The sequence below is a fragment of the Pocillopora verrucosa genome, chromosome 6 (genome assembly GCF_036669915.1).
Source record: "Pocillopora verrucosa isolate sample1 chromosome 6, ASM3666991v2, whole genome shotgun sequence".
Classification (NCBI taxonomy): Eukaryota; Metazoa; Cnidaria; class Anthozoa; order Scleractinia; family Pocilloporidae; genus Pocillopora; species Pocillopora verrucosa.
The window spans coordinates 2,322,960-2,346,493 of record NC_089317.1 but is presented as its reverse complement, the minus strand read 5'-3'; the positions used below and the strand labels follow the sequence as shown (position 1 = coordinate 2,346,493).

At 37.0% G+C, this 23,534-nt stretch overlaps 4 protein-coding genes across 4 annotated transcripts; all 4 read right to left on the bottom strand.

Moving 5' to 3' along the window:
• Positions 1-3,931: 3,931 nt before the first annotated feature.
• LOC136281633 (alpha-2 adrenergic receptor-like) lies at positions 3,932-4,612 on the bottom strand. Its single transcript, XM_066168293.1, has one exon. The coding sequence runs from the start codon at positions 4,610-4,612 to the stop codon at positions 3,932-3,934; it is 681 nt and encodes a 226-aa protein (XP_066024390.1).
• A 2,825-nt stretch (positions 4,613-7,437) lies between these two features.
• On the bottom strand, positions 7,438-8,379 carry LOC136281632 (beta-4C adrenergic receptor-like). Its single transcript, XM_066168292.1, has one exon. The coding sequence runs from the start codon at positions 8,377-8,379 to the stop codon at positions 7,438-7,440; it is 942 nt and encodes a 313-aa protein (XP_066024389.1).
• Positions 8,380-11,084: 2,705 nt separating this feature from the next.
• On the bottom strand, positions 11,085-12,215 carry LOC136281631 (ryncolin-1-like). The gene is made up of 2 exons (XM_066168291.1): positions 12,152-12,215; positions 11,085-11,860 (listed from the first exon to the last, which is right to left on the bottom strand). Exons 1-2 carry the CDS (start codon positions 12,213-12,215, stop codon positions 11,085-11,087), a joined length of 840 nt encoding a protein of 279 aa, XP_066024388.1.
• A 9,415-nt stretch (positions 12,216-21,630) lies between these two features.
• Positions 21,631-22,572, bottom strand: LOC136281630 (beta-4C adrenergic receptor-like). Its single transcript, XM_066168289.1, has one exon. It carries the CDS (start codon positions 22,570-22,572, stop codon positions 21,631-21,633), a length of 942 nt encoding a protein of 313 aa, XP_066024386.1.
• Between the last annotated feature and the right edge of the window lie 962 nt (positions 22,573-23,534).

Here is a 23,534-nt window from a genome sequence, read left to right as displayed (position 1 = left end):
ATCAAACGCTAATTCTGCATAAAGCACTTAAACGAAAAGAATACAGGAAGTTTGGCTATTGTTTATGTTGAGGGCTGTTGTAAATTAAAAATTAGGGCTGTTATATTTTAAAATTAATACATTTAATTAGAAGTGAAAAATGCAATATTATGTTTGAATATGAAAAACTTTAGCCAGTTAGAGTCAGTAAGTAAAGAAAGAATAAAAAAACAACAAGTAGGCAAATGACAGGACTATAAATTTATTTCGTCCAGAAGTAAAAAGAAATCTGCAAATGAGCGGTGTCATGGATCGTAATAGTTTCGCTTTACATTGTAAAGTGATTGGTCGAGGGTTTTGCTCCCTCTTTCAACTACTCGGAGGCAAATTAAGCCAGTCGCCACTTTGCTAATAAATAAACAAAATTATAAATAAATTATAAATAAACAAAAACTTCAATATCCTGGCCATTAGTGTGGACAGACTCTTGGCCGTTCAACTTTATCTTAGATACCAAACACTTGGGACTTACACGCGGGTTGTTGGAGTTGTTATTTTTATATGTACATTTAGTGTATTTTCAACCTTAACACTATTCCTTGTTCCTTATGCTGTACTCACGGTAATCATGTCAGGTATTGGAACCTTTTGCTTTCTCGTCACTACAGCAATCTATTGCATGATCTGTTTTATTACACGACGCCACAAAAGGCAAATTCAGCAAGTACCAGAACTAGAGGCACAAGCTAGACAAAATAGCGAGATGAGGAATTTGTCAACGATCATGAAAACTGCTGTCGGTGATTTATACGTTTAATTTGCGTTCTTGGTTTGATATTTTCCTCGCTATAGCCTTTTGGCTCCCCGTACAATTATCGGCCCCAATATTATAACAACTAGTTTTTCACTTTTTTTCATTTGATGTTGTTGAAATCAGATTCTGATTTCCGTTACTTGAAAACTTCCCATTTAGGCTCCGTTTCATTTGGGACCTTGTCCAGATGGAAACTCTATCCAATTTTAGTTTCCTTTGTGAGGTATAAATCTGGCTCCGTCGTATTTTTCGTCTCTGCCAAATTTTGGACACCGTAAGACTCCGTCACACTTTAGACGTTGTCCGCTCAACAATGACATTTAATTCAAGGTGAAGTTCGACAAAGGGGAGTTATCCTCCTGTTTTAGCAACTATACGATATCAGGAAGTACTTATTGAGTTCTGAGATTCAAAACAATAACCTACCCTACATCTGAAAACTGTGTTCAAATGTGCTCACAATTAAACCGTAGACGCCACCAGTTTGAGAGCAACGCACTTGGTTTTGAACGCGCTTGGTTTTGCGGAAGTTTCAAGTTCTCTTCACTGAACTTACTTTTCCTGAACTCAATCTTTCAACGTTGTTCTGAAGCAGAAGAAAACCAAAGAAGAGGTTCCTCTGAGGGATGGGAAATATATTTCGACTGAAAGAAGAACGAGGTAGCTTTACGCAATCTTTGTGGGTGAAAATAACTAAACAAAAGTGTTAAAACAAGTTGATAAAAACTGAAAAAGAACACACACTCATCTACTAATCATGAATAAATAGAATTTTCGGAAGAGCACATCCAAATTAAAACAATTATGTTGTATTTCACGTCGAGAAGGTTCAGAGAAATCGTATAAAGCCATTTCATAGATAAACGGACCTCACTTCGAGTTAGTGTCCGAGAAACTTTATTGTAAAAAATACCCTTGATTTGAATAGGGATTTTCCCTTTCAGCATATAAAGGACATTCGGTCACGTGTTAGACCAAATGCTCTCGGTTTTTTGGGTTATCGTTTTTATTTTCATATTTTACATGTATATCTAGATATATATGTATATATATATATATATATATATATATATATATAGTTATATATATATATATATATAGGAAGTCTGCAAGTCGATTTTCGCGTGGAACAGTGCTCAATACGTTGAAGCAGAGCAGAATAAATATTATGAGAGGAAAAAAGGACGTAACTACATTTCCCGACAAGCCTGTTTCGTGAATCGCTTCACTCTTCACTCAATCGATTAAACCCCTGAAGAGTGAAGCGATTCACGAAACAGGCTTGTCGGGAAATGTAGTTACGTCCTTTTTTCCTCTCATAATATTTATATATATATATATATATATATATGTATATATATAGATATATATGTATATGTATATATATACATATATATGTGTGTGTGTATGTATATATACATATACATAGAATTATAACTGTAAAAATTAATGTGCAATAAGAAATTAAATGATCTCTAAAATGGTGGAAATAAAATGTTTCTTTAAGCAGCGTTTGAATTCTGTCAATGTCCTCTTCTACTTGGGTGAATTCCAAAGCTTGACATTCCTAAAATAAATTGTTGTTTGCCCTGTGGTGGATACGTACAGGGAGATCTGAGGAATCTGGGCATTCCTTGTCGATCGATTAGTGACAACTGACTTTAGTGAGAATTTCCAAAAGTGCGTTAGCTTTGTGCATCACTAGTTTTTCCTGCAATGGCAGAGGGAACTAAAGTGGATCTGAGCGCGTGATTCGCAATCCAGATATCTGTGGTCTGACTTTGGCCAGCCTCCTCTTGTGAGCGAAATTGGAGCCTGACGTCATGCTTTATACATAACCAACTGGTCTTCCCTCGACTGGAGTTATTAAGAAGCTACGTCATGTAATTTGAGGTCTCTTCAGCTCAAAAGGGAATCGTCTTTTTTGAATAAGTATTTGTTTGCTGTGGTAGAAAAACACCAATGAAAGTTCCGAGATAACAAAAAAAGAAAAAACAAGGATAGCCGAATACAGCGATGATTGGCGCAGGGTACAATTAAAAAAGGTGAAAATTGAGTCTAAATTTTTCAGAACGGACTAACCGTCTGAGTGAAAAGCGTAGAGATCCCTGTACTTCGTGTAATTAGCATAAAATGTAAAACCTTCCGATTTTGCCTAAGTTAGTAAGTGCCCGGGTTATTGTTGACAGTAGTTGTTTAGTCGAACGGACAACCATCAAGTCCAGTCGACTTAACATTACTCTATATATAAGAAGCCGCACAACTGAATTCTGAAAGTCTATGTGTGATCGCAAGTAAGTAAAGGCTTTGTTCAAAGATTTAACTGTAGTTAAAACACTGATGAACTCGTGGCCTTTATTACACTATAAAGCGACCTAAAAATCGGTTTTGCCTTTAATTGACAAGCTGTACACTTGACTGGGGTTAAAAATTCATAATCTCATCGACAATTAAAGATACATACATTAACTAATGACATGACCTTGAAATTAGATTTCAAGTAGCGAGGAAGCTATCTGCATAATCATTATTCAATTTCTCATACAAAATCCACTTGAAACTAGCAACTGATACTTTCTTACGCTTGTCTCTATGGCACCTCATTGTGTAGTTTTCCTAACCGTTAAAGTTCATCTCACGGTATAGCTTTCTAAAAAATCAACTAACAATACTACATAACTCGGTCTTTATATACATTCACAAAGTGTTCTGGAACATTCCAGAAGCTCACAAAAGAACTATTTAATAGTATTACGTAATAATTGCGTGACTTGATGAAATGTTCTAGAAAGTTCTATGGTACTCATGTCAGCATGACTAAGCAGTCTCGAGATTTCTAGAAGCTTTTATTTACAACAACAATTACTCCTAACAAATACTATTCTCTAAACCGATTGACGATGCCTCGCATTATTTCCATGAGAGTGCGACGAATGGGTCCCATCTTCCAGCAGTATATAACAGGGTTCAAAGACGAGTTGAGGAAAACCAAAGTCACTACATAGGGCCAAGCTTCGTTTAAAGAGATTAACCTTAAAAGAGGAGCCAGGGGGAAAAAAAGGAGAATATAGCTGGGCAAGTAACAAATCAAGAACACAACAAATACATGAAATGTTCCAAGAGCTGACTTTCTAAGCTTCAAAAGCTTGATAAGTCGCCATTTTGAACTCCCTGTTGTACTTCTTGGATTTGAAGGCCTTGAATCTGGATTTTGTGTCGCTTTAAGACTATATAAATCCTCCAGTAGATAATTGCCACCAGAATGAGGCAAACAGTCTTGTTCACGACCCTTATGACTCGTGAGATGAAAAAAGATGGATCCCAAAAGACACTAGAAGAAATAATTATGCTTAACAGCCATATTGATATCACGGCGGCAATGACGCGCTTGCGAGTCACAAGCTCTTGATATCTGAGATGAAGGTGAACAGCTAAGAACCTGTCCACACTGATAGTTACAACATTTAAGAGCGAAGATGCGCAAAAGAAATTGATAACGACGTACAACCCCTTGTAGGAAATGCAGTCGATACGCGTTGGTTTCAAACCGCTGACCATAGTGGAAATGTAGAGTAGTTGGACCAACAAACCAACGCCAACATCAGAGGCAGCCAGGCCCGGTAATAATGTTCTCAAAGGTTTTGGCAACAACGCGGTTTTCCTTATCGCATGGATGGTTAAGATATTCAAAATGATGGTTGTATAACACAAAAAGCTGTTGAAGACACAATTAGCCACAAGTGTCGGACGAGATTGTCCAACATCCGCAGAGGTTCCATAGAAAAACTCGTTGAGAATGTCGCAAACGTTTTCCGCCATGAGAGCTGAGCGTGAAACTAATATTTTCCGGTTCTAAAAGGGAAAATTTTAAGTAATATGTAGCTGTCAATCACAAGCATATAACACAATTTAAGCCATCTGTACGTACATTCAAGATGTCTTCAGCTCTGGCATGTGAATTTTTGTAATTCACATGCCATCTTTTATTGTAACGTAAATTAAAAATGATGGCTGGCTTTTTTGTGACATCAATAGATGTAAATTAAGTGTGAAAAATGCAATATTGTGTTTAGAATATGAAAGACTTTAGCCTGTCATGACAGGACGGATAATGCATGCACTGTAAGTACCTCCCGTTGTTCCATACAAAGCCTTAGAAAAGTTTTCTAAGGCTTTGTATGGGACAACGGGAGGTACTTACAGTCCACGCGTTTTTCCGTCCTGTCATGAGGCTCAGAAAGTAAAGAAGGAATGAAAAACAACGAGTCGACAAATGACAGCACTTTAAATTTATTTCGTCCAAAGGTAAAGAGTAGTTTGCAAATGAGCGGTGTCAAAGACAGTCAGGGATTGTATTAGTTTCTCTTTAAAACCGTAAAGTGATTGGTGGAGAATTTTGCTCCATCTGTCAGCTACTCCGAAGCAATTAGAGCCCGTCGCGACTTTACTAATAGCTTGAGAAAATGATTTTTCTTAATTTTTCTTTCTAAATCATCTGCTGGTTAAAGTTTGTCCACTATTGCAAATAGAGAATGTTGAATTCAGGTTGTATTGAAAAAAGCAGAACCCAAAAAATTCAGCGCTTATCTGAATCTTGTACCATTATACTAGACGAAAAGTGTAATGTGGTGTTATGCATTATGCAACCATCTATATGTGCAATCATATGAATGCAGACGTCTAGGTGACCGACTCCGAGAACACCTTCGCGACATACAAAGAAATGACAAGGACGCATCCAAAACAGTCGCTTAACACTTTAATCTCCCTACTTATTCTATGCAGCACATGGCAGTTTCCGGCCTTTCCATAAATTTAGGCACTTCAGAAAGCCGCAAAACACTAGAACAAAAATTTATCTTCCAAATCGGCACTCTTATATATATAAATATACACAAACAAATAAATGCCAGAATTAACATGAAATAAGAATTAAATGAAAGAGGTTAAAATAATTTGTTTCTTTAAGCAACGTTTGAATCCTGTCAATATCCTTTTCCACTTGAGTGACAGGTCTAAGGAATTGCAAAGTTTGACGTTCCTAAAACAAATTGTTCTTTGCCTTGTGGTAGATCTGTACAGGGAGATCTAAGGAATCTGGGCATTCCTTGTCGATCGGTTAGTGACAACTTACTTAAGTGAGAATTTCCAAAAGTGCATTAAGTTTATGCATCATTAATTTTTCTTATAATGGCAAAGAAAACTGAAGTGGGTCTGAGCGCGTGATTCGCAATATAGATGTCTGTTGTTTAACTCTAGCCAGCCTCTTCCTTGGGAGCGAGGTTGGAGTCGGATGTCATGCTTTGTACATAGCCAGCTGGTCTTCCACCGACTGGAGTTACTAAGAAGCTGCGTCATGTAATTTGAGATCTCTTCAGCTCCAAAGGGAATCATCTTTTTTAAAAATAAGTATTCGTTTGCTCTGGTAGACAAACACTAAAAAAGTTTCAACATAACAAAAAAAACTGAGGATAAACAAGAACAGCGGTGATTGGCGCAGGGTAAAATTAAAAAAGATAAAAATTAAGGCTAAAATTTTCAAAACGGACTAACCGTTTGAGTGAAAGGCATAGAGCTCCTTGTATTTTTTTTAATTAACATAAAATGTATAACCTTCTGTCTTTGCCTAAGTAAATAAGTGCCCGGGTTACTATTGACAAGGTCGAAACTTTTGGTCGAATGGACAGCCATCAAGTCCAGTTGACTTAACATTATTCTTTATATCAGAAACCGCACAACTGAATTCTGGAAGTCTATGTGTGATCGCAAGTAAGTAACGGCTTTATTAAATGAGGGTTAATTTTAACTGTAGTAAAAACACTGATGAACTCGTGGCCCTTATTACACTATAAAGCGACCTAAAAATCGGTTTTGTATTTATTTCACAAGCTATACACTTTACAAGGTTAATGATTTATCATCCTATTGACAATTAAAAATACATACGTCAAATGATGACATAACTTTGAAATAATACTTCAAGTAGCTAGGAAACTTTCTGGTTATTTATAAATTTCTCATACAAAAACTAACAACTGATGCTTTCCTATAACTGACTCTATAGTACCTCATTGTGTAGTTTTCCTAAACGTTAAAGTTCATCCTCCCTCAATTTTCCTGAAGCACTTTCGACAGATTAAGTTTAATTGGTATCAGAAACGAACCCAACCAATGTGTTACGATTTAATCTAACCGATAGAAAAACACTACAATCCAACAAACTCAACTACTTTATTACACAACGAGTGATATTCTTAATAAGGAGCGTCTCTTAAAGGCAGTACAGTACTTATGCTCCATAAACTTACTTAAGCCCACTACAGCCTATATCGTAGCTCGCCACTAAGCAGAACACACAGTTTCCTCCGTTTGTTGTTATTAACAATCTTCCACTGTAGCTCTCTCTCACGATATAGATTTCTAAATAGTCGGTCACTCTCGAAAACAACAACAACAACAACTACTACTACATAACTGAGTCTTTATATACATTCACAAAAGAACTATCTTAATGGTATTACGTAATAATTGCGTGACTTGATCAAATGTTTTAGAGAGTTCTATGGTACGGATGTCAGCATGATTAAGCAGTCTGGAGATTTCTAGAAGCTTCTATCGGCAATAACAAATATTCATAACAAATGCTATTCTCTAAATCGATTGACGATGCCTCGCATTATGTCCATAAGAGAGCGACGAATGGGTCCCATCTTCCAGCAGTATATAACAGAGTTCAAAGACGAGTTGAGGAAAACCAAAGTCGTTGTATAGAGCGAAGCTTCGTAGAGAGAGATTGGACTTAAAAGGCGAGCCATTTGTAAAAAAGAGAGAATATAAGAAGGCAAATAACAAATCATGAACACAATACATACATAAAATGTTCCAAGTGCTGACTTTCGCAGCTTCAAAAAGTTTGATAAGTCGTCATTTTGAACTCCCTGTTGTACTTCTTGGATTTGAAGGCCTCGAATCTGGTTTTTGTGTCGCTTTAAGACTATATAAATCCTCCAGTAGACAATTACCACTGTAATGAGGCAAACAGTTATGTTCACGAACCATACGACTCGTGAGATGATAAGCAGTGAATCGTAAAAGGCACATGAAGAAATGATTGTGCTAAACAGCCATATTGATATCACCGCTGCAATCACGCGCTTGTGAGTCACAAGCTCTTGATATCTGAGATGAAGGTGAACAGCTAAGAACCTATCCACACTTATGGTTACAACATTAAAGAGCGAAGATATACAAAAGAAATTGATAGCGGCCAACAATTTCTTGTAGGAAATGCAGTCGATACGTTTTTGATTTAACCGGCTGACCAAAGTAGAAATGTAGAGCGGTTGGACAAACAAACCAACGCCAACATCGGAGGCAGCCAGGCTCAGTAATAATGTTCTCAAAGGTTTTGGCAACAACGCGGTTTTCCTTATCGCATGGATGGTAACGATGTTCAAAGTGATGGTTGTATAGGACAAAAAGCTGTTGAAGACACAATTAGCGACCAGTACCGGACGAAAATCTTCAACATCCGCAGAGTTTCCAAAGGAAAGCTCGTTGAGATGGTCGCACTCGTTTTCAGCCATGAGATCTGAGCGTTAAAACTACTGTGGCCCTTACATATTCCGTTTCTAAAAATGGAAAATTTTAAGTCATATGTAGATGTCAGTCACGAGCACAAAACACCATCGAAGCCATCTGTATGTAAATTCAAGATGTCGTCATCTCTGCTATATGAATTTTTAAAAAAAGCATCGAGTATCGCTTTAACTCGGCGTTAGTTAGAACTAAAACAAATAATCTGTTTAATGCTTCAAGACATTTTAACTAAACATGGCATTTACGCCTGAAAAAAAAAATTTATTTGGAGGACGGCTGTCAATGACATATCTTTCACCTATCAAAATGAATATACGAAACATTATAGTCAGTTAAATTAAAAAGTGTTTGACATATGCTTCTTAATTATTAAATTCGTCTGGATACACTGAATTCATCTTCAGAGACCGAACATTTTATGGTTGATGTGGGGTCGGGAGAGAGACATAAATAATTATTACAAATAAATTACGCACTCGTTTGTGGCGGATCTAAGAGTTAATCAGAATATTCGGCAACCTTACTAAACTAAGATAATACCGGCATATTTTTCAGTCGTTTTAGGGTAGCTTGTGAATATTTTCCGGTGGTGTATACAGATACAGATAGCCGCGCCCCCCCCCCCCCCCCCCCTATAGACGACCGCGTTCGGCTCTCACTTTGACAAATCTCCAGGCAAACCGAAAGAAGTACAGCTAAGACATTTTATCAAACAATAATCATACATCAAGTACTAAGACGAAAAGAATACAGGAAGTTTGTTCATGTTGACGGCAGATGTAAATTAAAAATGAGGGCTGGCTTTTTTGTGACATCAATACATGTAAATTAAGTGTGAAAAATGCAATATTGTGTTTAGAATATGAAAGACTTTAGCCTGTTAGAGTCTGTAAGTAAAGAAAAAATAAAGAAAACAACGAATCGGCAAATGACAGGACTATAAATTTATTTTGTCTAGAAGTGAAAAGAAGTCTGCAAATGAGCGCTGTCAGGAATTGTAATAGTTTCGGTTTACATCTTAAAATGATTGGTCAAGAGTTTTCCTTCACCTGTCAGCTACTCGGTAGAAAATTAAAGCCAGTCGCCACTTTACTAATTAGTGAACAAAATGATTTTCTTAATTTTTTCCCTCTAAATAATCTGCCGGATGAAGTTTGTCCACTATTGCAAATAGAGAATCTCGAATTCAGGTTGTATTGAAAAAGGCAGAACCCTAAAAATTGTGTGGATAAGTCAGAATACTACATCTAAATCTTGTGTCATTATACTTGATGAAGACTGTTGTTATGCAACCATATATATGTTTGCAATCATATGAATGCAAATGGTAATGTTTGCAATTAGGTGAGGAGGGATTCCTACCTTTAGCCCGTGAATAAGACGCATTCAAATGAAGGGTGCTGAGTTTTTTTAAATATACTGTCCTAAGGGATTCTAGCTTGGTGTGGATGACAATCTAGTGTTTGATCATTTGAATGAAAGCTAAAACGTAGTACGTTAATGAGGTAAAGTTTGTTATCCGGTACATGGTGGTTCTGGCTCATATAACATCTTATGTTATGAGTATTCAAATAAAAGCTTTTTATCACATAAACTGCGGTGTTATACAGGGATTTACGACTCCGAGAAAAGCCGTAACAATACAAGTGAAAAAATATCGTATTTTTTCACGTCTGTTGATATAGCCAATCAGCTGCTGACACGTCACTCGCTTTTGGCGCCACTCGGTCAGGTTGATGAATGAACGGCAAAGCCTACACGATTTCTCAATACAAGTTGTTTGTCGGAGCTTTCTCGAATTATGGCGACTAAAATACTAAAAACTCCGTATCGCTGACGGACGGTGAGGTTCAAAGTTCTCTAGAAGGGGAAGAAAACCAATCTTCAAAAAGAAACCGAAAGTTACGTATTCAGTGGCTTTGGTGTTGGCATTTCTCTGGGGTGAGAATGAAAATCGACAGCTGGAAGATTTGCCACTGGCCGATTTTGGCCGTTTACCTGAAAGACTTCTTTTGTCGGTAGGGACAAAGTCAAGAATGAGAATTTTGTAAATTGAAAATTACCACCATTGTTTTTTTTTGTAATCATGGTTCAACGCATTTTTCCATCTTACTGAGTGAGCGCCAACGCACTTTACGATTGTTATTCGGGGATTGTCAACTCATTTATTTTCATTCATTAATGAAGTCGGCTTTTCTTCTCAGTAAAGGGCTACTGTATTTATATGATAAACAAAATAATACATGGTTGCTTATAGATATGGAATTTCTCTTCTCGTATTAAACACGGCACCTTACTCGTTAGCTGCGCTCACTCGTGAACTATCGAGTTAAACACTCGTAGAGAAATTCCATATCTACGTGCGCCCATGTATTATTCTATATATGTTATGAGTATCCAAATAAAAGCTTTTTAGCAGTATTTGCATGTTTACTGTTTATTAAGAACCACTAATTAATTCTAAATGTAAAGTCTCTTGATGAAACACTAGCGTTTGACCATTCCAATGACGGCAATCAAGAAGTATTTTCATGTGTTTCAGTTTATAATATTCTTCAAGTGGTTTTAACCACAAACCTTTGAGTTTAACGGGCCGTACAGTGATATACAGCCTGCTAAATTGACCAATCATATTCCACGTTCTAATCGAGGGATATAGTAATGTTAGTTATCTAGAGCGGAGCGTAACGGTTTAGCTCTTATGTTTGTGGACGAAACAGTTACGCGTTACAAGTTTTTGTAAGAAATACTTTATAGATACACTCAAAATTGTTTCACGAATTTGTGCAAAAAAATTTTTGTCTCGCTTCTCCCTTTCATTCTCTTTTTCTTTCGGGAAGGACTGAGCTCTCATCTTCATTTCCACAAACTTTAAGGAGAGGTTATGTTTAAATCGAACCCAGCCAATACCAATGTAAGCTTTTGTGTTCCCCATGAACTGTCCGTTTAAATTAGAGTTGTGACAATCGTTAAACCGCCATCTCCCGGTTAGGTCATTTGAGCAGCTTCCTGTCTTCCACATGTCGTTATCCCTGTCTCTGGTGCTGAACATCATGTTGTTAAGGTACCTCAACGAATCCCCGTATGTACCATTGTAACCGATGACCGTGATCTTGTAACTGTTTTTTTCCTTGTCTACCTTGAACACGTCGTAATGAGCGAAAAATCTCTTTCCACTCCAATCCTCCAGCTCGATTCGCAGCGACGTCTCATTTGCTGTGGTGATACGATAAATTTTGTCGTTTCCCAGCCAGAAATTCTTTCTAAGGTCTCCCAAGCCTGATCTATAGTCATTCCAATTGCGATGGAAGCTGACAGATGCATCCTGTCGCCTTTGCAACACGATCCATCCTCCGCTGTTCGTCTGCAGGTCGCAATACACCTTAAACTCTGTTTTTCTGTCAGGGTTGATGTCATAAACACCACTAATGTTGTAGCCAGCATAAAGGATATCATCGCACTCTCTCGCTACATAAAACAAGAATCAAATTATGTGCTTAGTGCCGAGAGGTAGGGCCAGACGAAAATATTTAGCTTGAGGTCATAACGAACGGAGTGAGCGCAGAAAGGTCAGTGCATCATGACCATGCGGCAAAGTGATAAAGATGGGGGCTAATTTGTCATTTTGATAAAGGGGCGAACTCTTCTTGATGGGGGCGAACTGGAAGGCGACGAACTTGCAATGGAGCGACACCTCTGTGAACCACACTGTCTACTAAAGGGTATGGAGTAATCGTGAAATAAGGACAGCGCACTTACGAGGTCTGTTAATTGCAGAAAGAGTTAAGGCTTCAACTTTCAAGGAGTTCAATTGCATTGCCATCGCTATGCTTGAGTGGCAGACTTTCCGACTTTTTCTGGGGGGGAGGGGTCGGAGGGGTATTGTTACACAAAGCCTTCTTTGCATCTCTTTTTTTACACTTCCAAAGTCTCCAAGTTACAAAAGGCGACAACAAAGGAAATATGTAGGAGACCACTTTGTGCAGGCTAACACACAGCTTCTGACAAGAATCTGAACAGCATTTTATTTCACCAAAAAAATCTGAATCCAAACTACACTCGTCATCAGTCTCATTTCCGCAATCTTCGACCGGGAGAGGAATTGGGCAAATGCCTTCCTTCAAACCCTCTAAAAATAAATAAGTACTTTTTAAAAGGCTTCCTTAAACTAAGCCAAGAATCTTAAAGATGGTCATTTGCAATAGGCGCAAATCTGCGCAACCCGCAAACACACTGAGAAATGTGAGGTTCATCTTTTCCGTTTGGTTGTTTTTAAGTTTCTTAAGAAACTGCGGTGCTGCGTCGGTGGGAGAGTATAACAGGGTAATTTAGTATTATCAACTGAGTTAATAACGTAAACTGGCCGCCGTAAAGAGTCTTAAAGCTGACGTTTCGAAATACCTATGCATAGTTGAATTAAGATGGTGTTGAAAATTCTGCCTGACAACAAAAACTGAGTCATGGAAAAAGCGATCGAAACGAATCAAACGAATTCGACTAAAGGACTACAGATGGCCTTGTAATAAAAGTAAGGCGCTAAGAAATTTTATTACGAGACATCCCAATGATTACCATAATTCCTATTATATGTAAAATTCAGATGAGTATTGCTTGCTACACGAGTGGATATGAAATTGCTTACGAGGTACATCTTTGATCAAATCATACCATGCATAGTGATAGACTACAGATGACGTCATCATTTATGTAACGTCATGTGATCTATTACTGTACAGACTCACGGAAACATGGAACCCATTTGTGTTATTTGATAAAAAAGAAAAAACTTGTTCATGGCGACGTCATCTTTGTGTCTGTCCTCTAATAAGTCCTAAGTAAGAGCCATTGTGCGTGACGTATTCAGCTTGCTTTATCAACAAAATTGGAGAAACGAGAGTTATGCAGGTGAGATAAACAGCTCTCAAAGGAAAACAAAAGGCAATTTCCAATAGAAATAAAACGTCCCACTTACTCTGCATTACAGCGATATCCACTTCCAACTTAAAAAAAATGTGAAAATTGAGGCTAAATTTTTCAAAACCAATCAACTGTCTGACTAAAGGCGTAGAGCTCCTTGTACTTTGTTAAGGCTTCCACTTTCAAGGAGTTCAATTGCATTGCCTTAATATAATTCTCTATATCAGAAACCGCACAACTGAATTCTGGAAGTCTATGTGTGATTGCAAGCAAGTAAAAGTTATATTCAAAGCGGGTTATATTTAACTGTAGTAAAAACACTGATGAACTCGTGGCCCTTATTACACTATAAAGCGACCTTAAAATCGGTTTTGTATTTAATTCACAAGCTATTCACTTCACAAGGTAAAAAATTTACTATCCTATCGACAAGTACAAATACATACATTAATTGATGACAACCTTAAAATCATATTTCAAGTGATGAGGAAGCTTTCTGGTCATTTATAAATTTCTCATACAAGATGCGCTTGAAACTAGCAACTGATGCTTTCTTATGCTTGACTCTGTAGCACCTCATTGTGTAGTCTTTCTATAACCGTTAAAGTTCGTCCTCCCTCAGTTTTCCTTAAGCACTTTCGACAAATCAAATCTAATTTGACGGTGGCCGAGGCTCTTATCCTATGCATTGTGAATTGGCATCAGAAACGAACCCAATCAATGTGTTACGGTATAATCAAATCGACAGAAAAACACTATAATCCTACAAACTCAACTACTTTATCAAACAAAGGGTGATATTCTTAATAAGGAGCGACTCTTAAAGAAAACATCAGTAGTTCTTATGCTCCATAAACTTACTTAAGCCTACTAAAGTCTATATCTTAGCTCGTCACAGAGCAAAACTCACAATTTCCTCCAACGTTTCTTGAAATTAGCAACCTTCCATTGTAGCTCTCTCTCTCGGTATAGCTTTCTGAACAGTCAGTCACTCCCGACAACAAAAATTACTACTACTATTACATAACTGGGTCCTTATATACATTCACAAGTGCTCTGGAACATTCCAGAAGCTTACAAAAGAACTATTTCAGTAATATTACGCAATAATTGCGTGACTTGATGAATGTTCTAGAAAGTTCTATTGTACTCATGTCAGCATGACTAAGCAGTCTGGACATTTCTAGAAGCTTATATTTACAACAACAATTACTCATAACAAATGCTATTCTCTGAAGCGATTGAGGATGCCTGGCATTATGTCCATGAGAGTGCGACGAATGGATCTCATCTTCCAACAGTATATAACAGGGTTCAAAGACGAGTTGAGGAAAAAGAAAGTCGTTGTATAGAGCGAAGCTTCGTATAAAGAGATTAGATTTAAAGAGCGAGAAAGGAATAAAAAAGAGAGAACATAGGAAGGCAAGAAACAAATCAAGAACACAATAAATACATAAAATGTTCCATGAGCTGACTTTTTAACCTTTGAAAACCTAGATAAGTCGCCATTTTGAACTCCCTGTTGTACTTCTGAGATTTGAAGGCTTTGAATCTGGTTTTTGTGTCGCTTTAAGATTATATAAATCCTCCAGTAGACAGTTACGACTACAATAAGGCAAACAGTCATAATCACGAGCCATATGATTAGCGAGATGATAGACAATGAATCCCAAAAGACACTAGAAGAAATAATTGCGCTAAACAGCCATATTGATATCACTGCTGCAATCACGCGCTTGTGAGTCACAAGCTCTTGATATCTGAGATGAAGATGAACAGCTAAGAACCTATCCACACTTATGGTTACAACATTGAAGAGCGAAGATGCACAAAAGAAATTCATAACGGCCATCAATCCCTTGAAGGAAATGGGGTCGATACGGCTTCGTTTTAACCAGCTGACTAGAATAGAAATAAAGAGCGGCTGTGCCAACAAACCAACGCCAACATCGGAGGCAGCCAGGCTCAGTAATAGTGTTCTCAAAGGTTTTGGCAACAACGCGGTTTTCCTTATCGCATGGATGGTAAGGATGTTCAAAATGATTGTTGTATAACTCAAAAAACTGTTGAAGACACAATTAGCGACAAGTGACGGACGAAAACCTTCGACATTCGCAGAGTTTCCAAAGAAAGACTCGTTGAGAAGGTCGCTAACGTTTTTCGCCATGAGAGCTGAGCGTTAAAACTACAGTGGCTCTGATATTTTCCAATTCTAAAACGGAAATTTTTAAGTCATATGTAGCTGTCAATCACGAGCACAAAACACAGTCGAAGCCATCTGTACGAACAGTCAAGATGTCTTCAACTCCGGCATTTGAATTTTTGAAAAAAGCATCGAGTATCGCTTTCACTCGGTGTTAGTTAGAACTAAAACAAATGATCTGTTTAATGCTTCAAGACATTCCAACTAAACATGGGATTTACACTTGGAAGAAGTTATTCGAAGGAAAGCTGTCATTAACATATTTTTTTTTTATCTATCAAAATGAATAAAGAAAAAAACATTATAGTCAGTTAAATTAAAGTGCACTTAACATATGTTTCCTCATTACTTAATTCGCCTGAATACACTGAATTCATCTTCAGAGACCGAGCATTTTATGGTTGGTGAGGGGTGGGGAGAGAGACCCAAATAATTCTCACGAATAAATTACGCACTCGTTTGTGGCGGATCTAGGAGGTAATCAGAATGTTCGGCAAACTTACTAAACTGAGGTGATACCGGCATATTTTTCAGTCGTTTTAGAGTACCATGGGAATATTTTCCGGTAGTAGATATTACAGATAGCCCTTCCCCCCCATATAGACGCCAAACGCGTTCGGCTCTCACTTTGACCACCTCCTCTCAAGTCCCGTATCCACTTCAGTTCATAAACAGCTGCACTTGGCTCAGAAAAAGTTGAGTAATGGCCATGTAATATTTTTAGATATTTCAACCGAAAGAAATACAGATAAGACATTTTATCAAACAATAATTCTGCATCAAGCGCTTAAACAAAAAGAATACAGAATGTTTGACTATTGTTCATGTTGACGGCAGATGTAAATTAAAAATGAGGGCTGGTTTTTTTGTGACATCAATACATGAAAACTAAATGTGAAAAATGCAATATTGTGTTTAGAATATGAAAGACTTTAGCCTGTGAGGTTCAGAAAATAAAGAACGAACGAAAAACAACGATTCGGCAAATAACAGGACCATAAATTTATTTCGTCCAGAGGTAAAGAGTAGTTGCAAATGAGCGGTGTCAAAAACAGTCAGGAATTGAATTAGTTTCCCTTCACATCGTTAAGTGATTGGTCAAGAGTTTCGCTCCATCTGTCAGCTACTCGAAGCAATTAGGGCCAGTCGCAACTTTACTAATAGATAAATAAAATGATCTTCCTTAATTTTTCTCTCTAAATCATATGCAGGTTAAAGTTTGTCCTCTGTTGCAAATAGGGAATGTTGTGTTCAGGTTGTAATGAAAAATTCTTGTTTACCCGTCACCATGTTGTTTTGCCGTACGAGGAACGATGTAACATTTTAAATTGGCCTCTTTTATCCACACGGAGAACCTACTTTTCACTTGTGGAATGTTACAAGATTGTTTTTGGCCTTTCCCATTTAGACTTTCAAGAATTTTTCGAATTTACAAAAGTGCGTTCCACAAGGGCTAATCATTCTTATAAACTTTACTTCAAATCTTCGAGGATAAATTGTTTTAAAAATTCTTTTTTTATTAGGGTAGTTAGCGATTGGAACAATTTACCAAAGCATGTTGTAGAGGCAGGGACTCTGGAACTTTTTAAATTAAGATTAAAAATATTTTTAAAATTGTAAACATTAGATAGTTCCTTTCTTCTTCTTCTTCTTTTTCTTTTTTTCTGTACATAGTTCTACATTTGTTACTTTTTATTTTTTATTCAGGGGAGTTGTTATATAGGGCTAACCTCCAAACTCCCCTTTTCAAATTTTATATATATAAATTTATTTGTATATAGAATTTGAATAAAGGTGTATGTATGTATGTATGTATGTATGTACCATATCATATCAAACTCATGGGGTACAAATAGTCTTAACATGAATGTGGTGACCACGCCCACTTCAACACCCCACTCAAATCGAGTGTAATTTTGGAATGTTTTACCATCGTGCGGATTCTCTACGGAAAAAGCACTCAATGTACCTCTGAAATATTAAACTATAATATTGTGGCTTTCTATTTCGCTAATTTTCTAACTTGAAGGTAAAGTTATCTTTTCTTTTGGTTGTTTTTCTATCTTCCTTAACATGTGTTGTGATTAAAGAGGGTAAATTTCTAAAGAAACTGTGGTGCTGCGACGGTGGGAGAGTATAGCAGGGTAATTTAGTATTATCAACTGGGTTAATAACGTAAAATGGCCATCGTAGAAAGTTTTAAAGCTGACGTTTCGAGCGTTAGCCCTTCGTCAGAGCGATTTACGTGTTTCAAGAAGGTTGTCGTTAAAAACGATTCAAAATACCCGTGCATAGTAGAATTAAGATGGTATTGAAAATTCTGCCAGATGCTCAGACAACAAAAAATGAAACATGGAAAAAGCGATCAAAACGAATCAAATGAATTCGGCTAAAGGACATCAGATGGCCTCTTAATAAAAGTAAGGCGCTAAGAAATGTTATTACGGGATATCCCATAATTGCCATAATTCCTATTACTAAAATTCAGATGCGCATTGTTTGCTACTCGAGTGGATGAAATTCCATATGAGGTACATCTTTGATCAAATCTCACTAGACATAGTAACAGATCAGAGATGAAGTCATACTTTATGTAACATCCTGTGGTTTATTACTTTACAGACTCACAGCAACATGGAATCCATTTGTAATATTTGATAAAAAAAGAAAAAGATTGCTCGTGGAGACGTCATCTTTGTGTCCGTCCTCTAGTAAATCATAAGTGAGAACCATGATGCGTGAGGTAATCATCTTGCTACATTAACAAAATTGGAATAACCAGATTTATGTAGGTGAGACAAACGCCTCTCAAAGGAAAACAAAAGGCAGCCTCCCATATAGTTTAGGAATTCCAATTAAATAAACTAATTACTCTGCATCACAGCGAGATTCACTTCCAACTAAAAAAGGTGAAAGTTGAGGCTAAAATTTTCAAAATGGACAAACCGTCTGAGTTAAAGGCGTAGAGATCCTTTTACTTTGTGTAATTAGCATTAAATGTTTAACCGTCTTTCTTTCCCCGAGTAGATAAGTGCACAGGTTGTTATTGACAAGGTTAAGACTTTTAGTCGAAAGGACAACCATCAAGTCTAGTCGACTTAATATTATTCTTTATATCAGAAACCACTCAACTGAATTCTAAAAGTCTATGTGTGATCACAAGAAAGTAAAGGCTCTATCTAAAGAGGGTTACAATTTTTCGCAGTAAAAACACTGATGAACTCGTGGCCCCTATTACACTATAAAGCGACCTAAAAATTGGTTTTGTATTTAATTCACAAGCTATACACTTCACAAGGCTATAAATTTATTATCCTATCGACGAATAAAAATACATACATTAATTGATAACAACCTTAAAATCATTTTTCAAGTAAGAAGGAAGCTTTCTGGTTATTTATAATTTTCTCATACAAAATGCGCTTGAAATTAGCAACTGATACTTTCTTACGCTTGACTCTGTAGTGCTCTATTGTGTAATTTTCCCAACCGCTAAAGTTCTTGGTCTCTCAGTTGTCCTTGACAAATCAAGCTTGCGATGACCGAGGCTCTTATCTTATGCATTGTGAATTGGCATCAGAAACGAACTAATCTCTGAACCGATTGACGATGTCTCGCATTATGTCCATGCGAGTGCGACGAATGGGTCCCATCTTCCAGCAGTATATAACAGGGTTGAGGAAAACCAAAGTCGTTATATAGTGCCAAGCTTCGTGTAAAGCGATTAAACTCAAAGGACGAGCCAGAAACAAAAACAAAAGAATGTTAGAAGGCAAATAACAAGGCAAAAACACAATACATACGTAAAATGTTCCAAGAGCTGACTTACTAAGCTTCAAAAAGTTTGATAAGTCGCCATTTTGAACTCCCTGTTGTGCTTCTTGGATTTGAAGGTCTTGAATCTGGTTTTTGTGTCGCTTTAAGACTATATAAATCCTCCAGTAGACAATTACCACCAGAATGAAGCAAACAGTCATAATCACCAACCTTATGACTTGGGAAATGTTAAACAATGGAGCCCAAAAGAGATCAGAACAAATAACTGCGCTAAACAGCCATTTTAAAATCACCGCTGCAATCACGCGCTTGTGAGTCACAAGCTCTTGATATCTGAGATGAAGGTGAACAGCTAAGAACCTGTCCACACTTATGGTTGCAGCATTCAAGAGCGAGGATATACAAAAGAGCGGCCAACAATATTTTGTAGGAAATGCAGTCGATACGTTTTTTATTTAACCGGCTGACCAAAGTAGAAATGTAGAGTGGTTGGACCAACAAACCAATCCCAACATCGGAGGCAGCCAGGCTTAGTAATAATGTTCTCAAAGGTTTTGGCAACAACGCGGTTTTCCTTATCGCATGGATGGTAACGATGTTCAAAATGATGGTTGTATAAGACAAAAAGCTGTTGTAGACACAATTAGCGACAAGCACCGGACGAAAATCTTTAACATCCAAAGAAAAGCTTGTTGAGATAGTCGCAAACGTTTTCAGCCATGAGATCTGAGCGTTAAAACTACGGTGGCCCTGATATTTTCCGATTATAAAAATGGAAAATTTTAAGTCATATGTAGATGTCAGTCACGAGCACAAAACACCATCGAAGCCATCTGTACGTACATTCAAGATGTCTTCATCTCTGGCATTTAAATTTTTGAAAAAAGCATCGAGTATCGCTTTAACTCGGCGTTAGTTAGAACTAGAACACATTATTTTTTTAATGCTTCAAGACATTTTAACTAAACATGAGATCTATACCTGAAAAATGTTATTTGAAGGAAGGCTGTCATTAACATATTTTTGATCTATCAAAATGAATAAAGAAACATTATAGTCAGTTAAATTAAAGAGCGCGTGACAGATGCTACTTTATTATTAAATTCGCATGAATACACTGAATACATCTTCAGAGACTGAGCATTTTATGGTTGATGAGGGGTGGGGAGAGAGACCCAAATAATTATAACGAAGAAATTACGCACTCGTTTACGGCCGATCTAGGAGGTAATCAGAATGTTCGGCAAACTTACTAAACTGAGATAATACCTACATATTTTCAGTCGTTTTAGAGTAGCTTGGGAATATTTTACGGTAATAGATATTACAGATAGCCCTTTCCCACCTTAAAGACGCCAACCGCGTTCTGCTCTCACTTTAACCACCTGCTCAGATGTCCCGGATCCACTTCAGTTTATGAAAAGCTGCACTTAGCTCAGGAAAGGTTTAGCAATGGTCATGTAATATTTTTAGATATTTCAACCGAAAGAAAAAAAGATAAGACATTTTATCAAACAATAATTCTGCATCAAGCGCTTAAACAAAAAGAATACAGGAAGTTTGACTATTGTTCATGTTGACGGCAGATGTAAATTAAAAATGAGGGCTGGCTTTATTTGTGACATCAATAGATATAAATTTAGTGTGTAAAATGCGCTGGAAACAAACAACTGATACTTTCTTATGCTTGACCCTATAGTACCTCATTGCGTAGTTTTCATAACCGTTGAATTTCATCCTCCCTCAGTTTTCCTCAAGCACTTTCGACAAATCAAGTTTAATTTGACGATGGCTGAGGCTCTTATCCCATGCATTGTAAATTGACATCAGAAACGAACCCAACCAATGTGTTACGGTATAATCAAACCGAAAGAAAAACACAGCAATCCTACAAACTCAACTACTATATGAAACAACAATTCTTGATAAGGAGTGACTCTTAAAGGCAGTACAGTATTTATGCTCCATAAACTTACTTAAGCCCACTACAGTCTATATCTTAGCTCGCTACTGAGCAGAGCTCACAGTTTCCTCCAGCTTTCCTTGAAATTAGCAATCTTGAACTGTAGCTCTCTCTCACGGTATAGCTTTCTAAACACTCGGTCACTCCTAACAACAACAACGACTACTACTACTACATAATTGGGTCGTTATATACATTCACAAGGTCTTCGGGAACATTCCAGAAGCTTACAGAAGAACATATTTCAATAATATTACGTAATAATTGCTTGACTTGATGAAATCTTTTAGAAAATTCTGATACACATGTCAGCATGACCAAGCAGCCTGGAGACTTCTAGAAGCTTATATCTGCAACAACAATAACTTATAACAAATGCTATTGTTTGAACCGATTGACGATGCTTCGCATTATGTCCATGAGAGTGCGACGAATGGGTCCCATCTTCCAGCAGTATATAACAGGGTTCAAAGACGAGTTGAGGAAAACCAAAGTATTTGTATAGGGCGAAGCTTCGTAAAAGGAGATTGGACTTAAAAGGCGAGCCAGGAGTAAAATATAGAGAATATAGGAAGGCAAATAACAAATCAAGAACACAATACATACATAAAATGTTCCAAGAGCTGACTTTCTAAGCTTCAAAAAGTTTGATAAGTCGCCATTTTGAACTCCCTGTTGTACTTCTTGGATTTGAAGTTCTTCAATCTGGTTTTTGTGTCGCTTTAAGATTATGTAAATCCTCCAGTAGACAATTACTACCAGAATGAGGCAGCCAGTTATAATCACGAGCCCTATGACTTGCGAGATGATAAACAATGGATCCCAAAAGACATTAGAAGAAATAATTGCGCTTAACAGCCATGTTGATATCACGGCGGCAATAACACGCTTGTGAGTCACAAGCTCTTGATATCTGAGATGAAGATGAACAGCTAAGAACCTGTCCACACTTATGGTTACAACATTAAAGAACGAGGACATACAAAAGAAATTGATGACGACGGACAATCCCTTGTCGTAAATGCAGTCGATACGTTTTTGTTTTAACCTGCTAACCAAGGTAGAAATGTAGAGCGGTTGGACCAACAAACCAACCCCAACATCGGTGGCAACTAGGCTGAGTAATAATGTTCTCAAAGGTTTTGGCAACAACGCGGTTTTCCTTATCGCATGGATCGTAATAATGTTCAAAAATATGTTTGTATAAGACAAAAAGCTGTTGAACACACAATTAGCGACAAGTGCCGGACGAAAATCTTGATAATCCGCTGAGGTTCCATAAAAGGACTCGTTGAGAATATCGCAAGCTTTTTCCGCCATGAGAGCTGAGCGTTAAAACCACAGTGCCTCTGATATCTTTCGATATTTTATTACGGAAAGTTTAAAGTCGTATGTAGCTGTCAATCACGAAGAAAGAACACAATCGAAGCCATCTGTACGTACAGTCAAAATGTCTTCAACTCTGTCATTTGCATTTTCGAAAAAAGCATCGAGTATCGCTTTCATTCGACGTTGGTTAAAACTAACACAAATTTTGTGTTTAATGCTTCAAGAAATTTTAGCTAAACATGGGATTTATACCTGAAAAAAGGTAATTTAAAAGAGAGCTTTCATTAACATATTTTTCATCTATCAAAGTGAATAAACGAAACATTATGGTCAACTAATTAAAGAGCGCTTCAAATATGTTTCCCTATTTCTAAATTCGATTGAATACACGGAAGACATCCTCAGAGACAGTATTTTTACATATTTAAACCAAAGGAAATACAGATAAGACATTTTATCAAACGCTAATATAATTCTGCATAAAACACTTAAACGAAAAGAATACAGGAAGTTTGGCTACTGTTTATGTTGACGACTGTTGTAAATTAAAAATGAGGGCTGGTATTTTTGTAACATTAATACATGTAAATTAGAAGTGAAAAATGCAATTTTATGTTTGAATATGAAAAATTTTAGCCTGTTGGGGTCAGTAAGTAAAGAAATAATAAAAAAACAACAAATAGGCGAATGACAGGACTATAAGTTTATTTCGTACAGAAGTGAAAAGAAGTCTGCAAATGAGCGGTGTCGGTTTACATCGTAAAGTGATTGGTCAAGAGTCTTGTTCCATCTGTCAACTACTCGGAAGCAAATTAAAGCCAGTTGCCACTTTACTAATAAATAAACAAAATGATTCTCCTAAATTTTTCTCTCTAAATAATCTGCTGTTTAAAGTTTGTTCACTATTGCAAATAGAGAATGTTGAATTCAGGTTGTACTGAAAAAGCAGAACC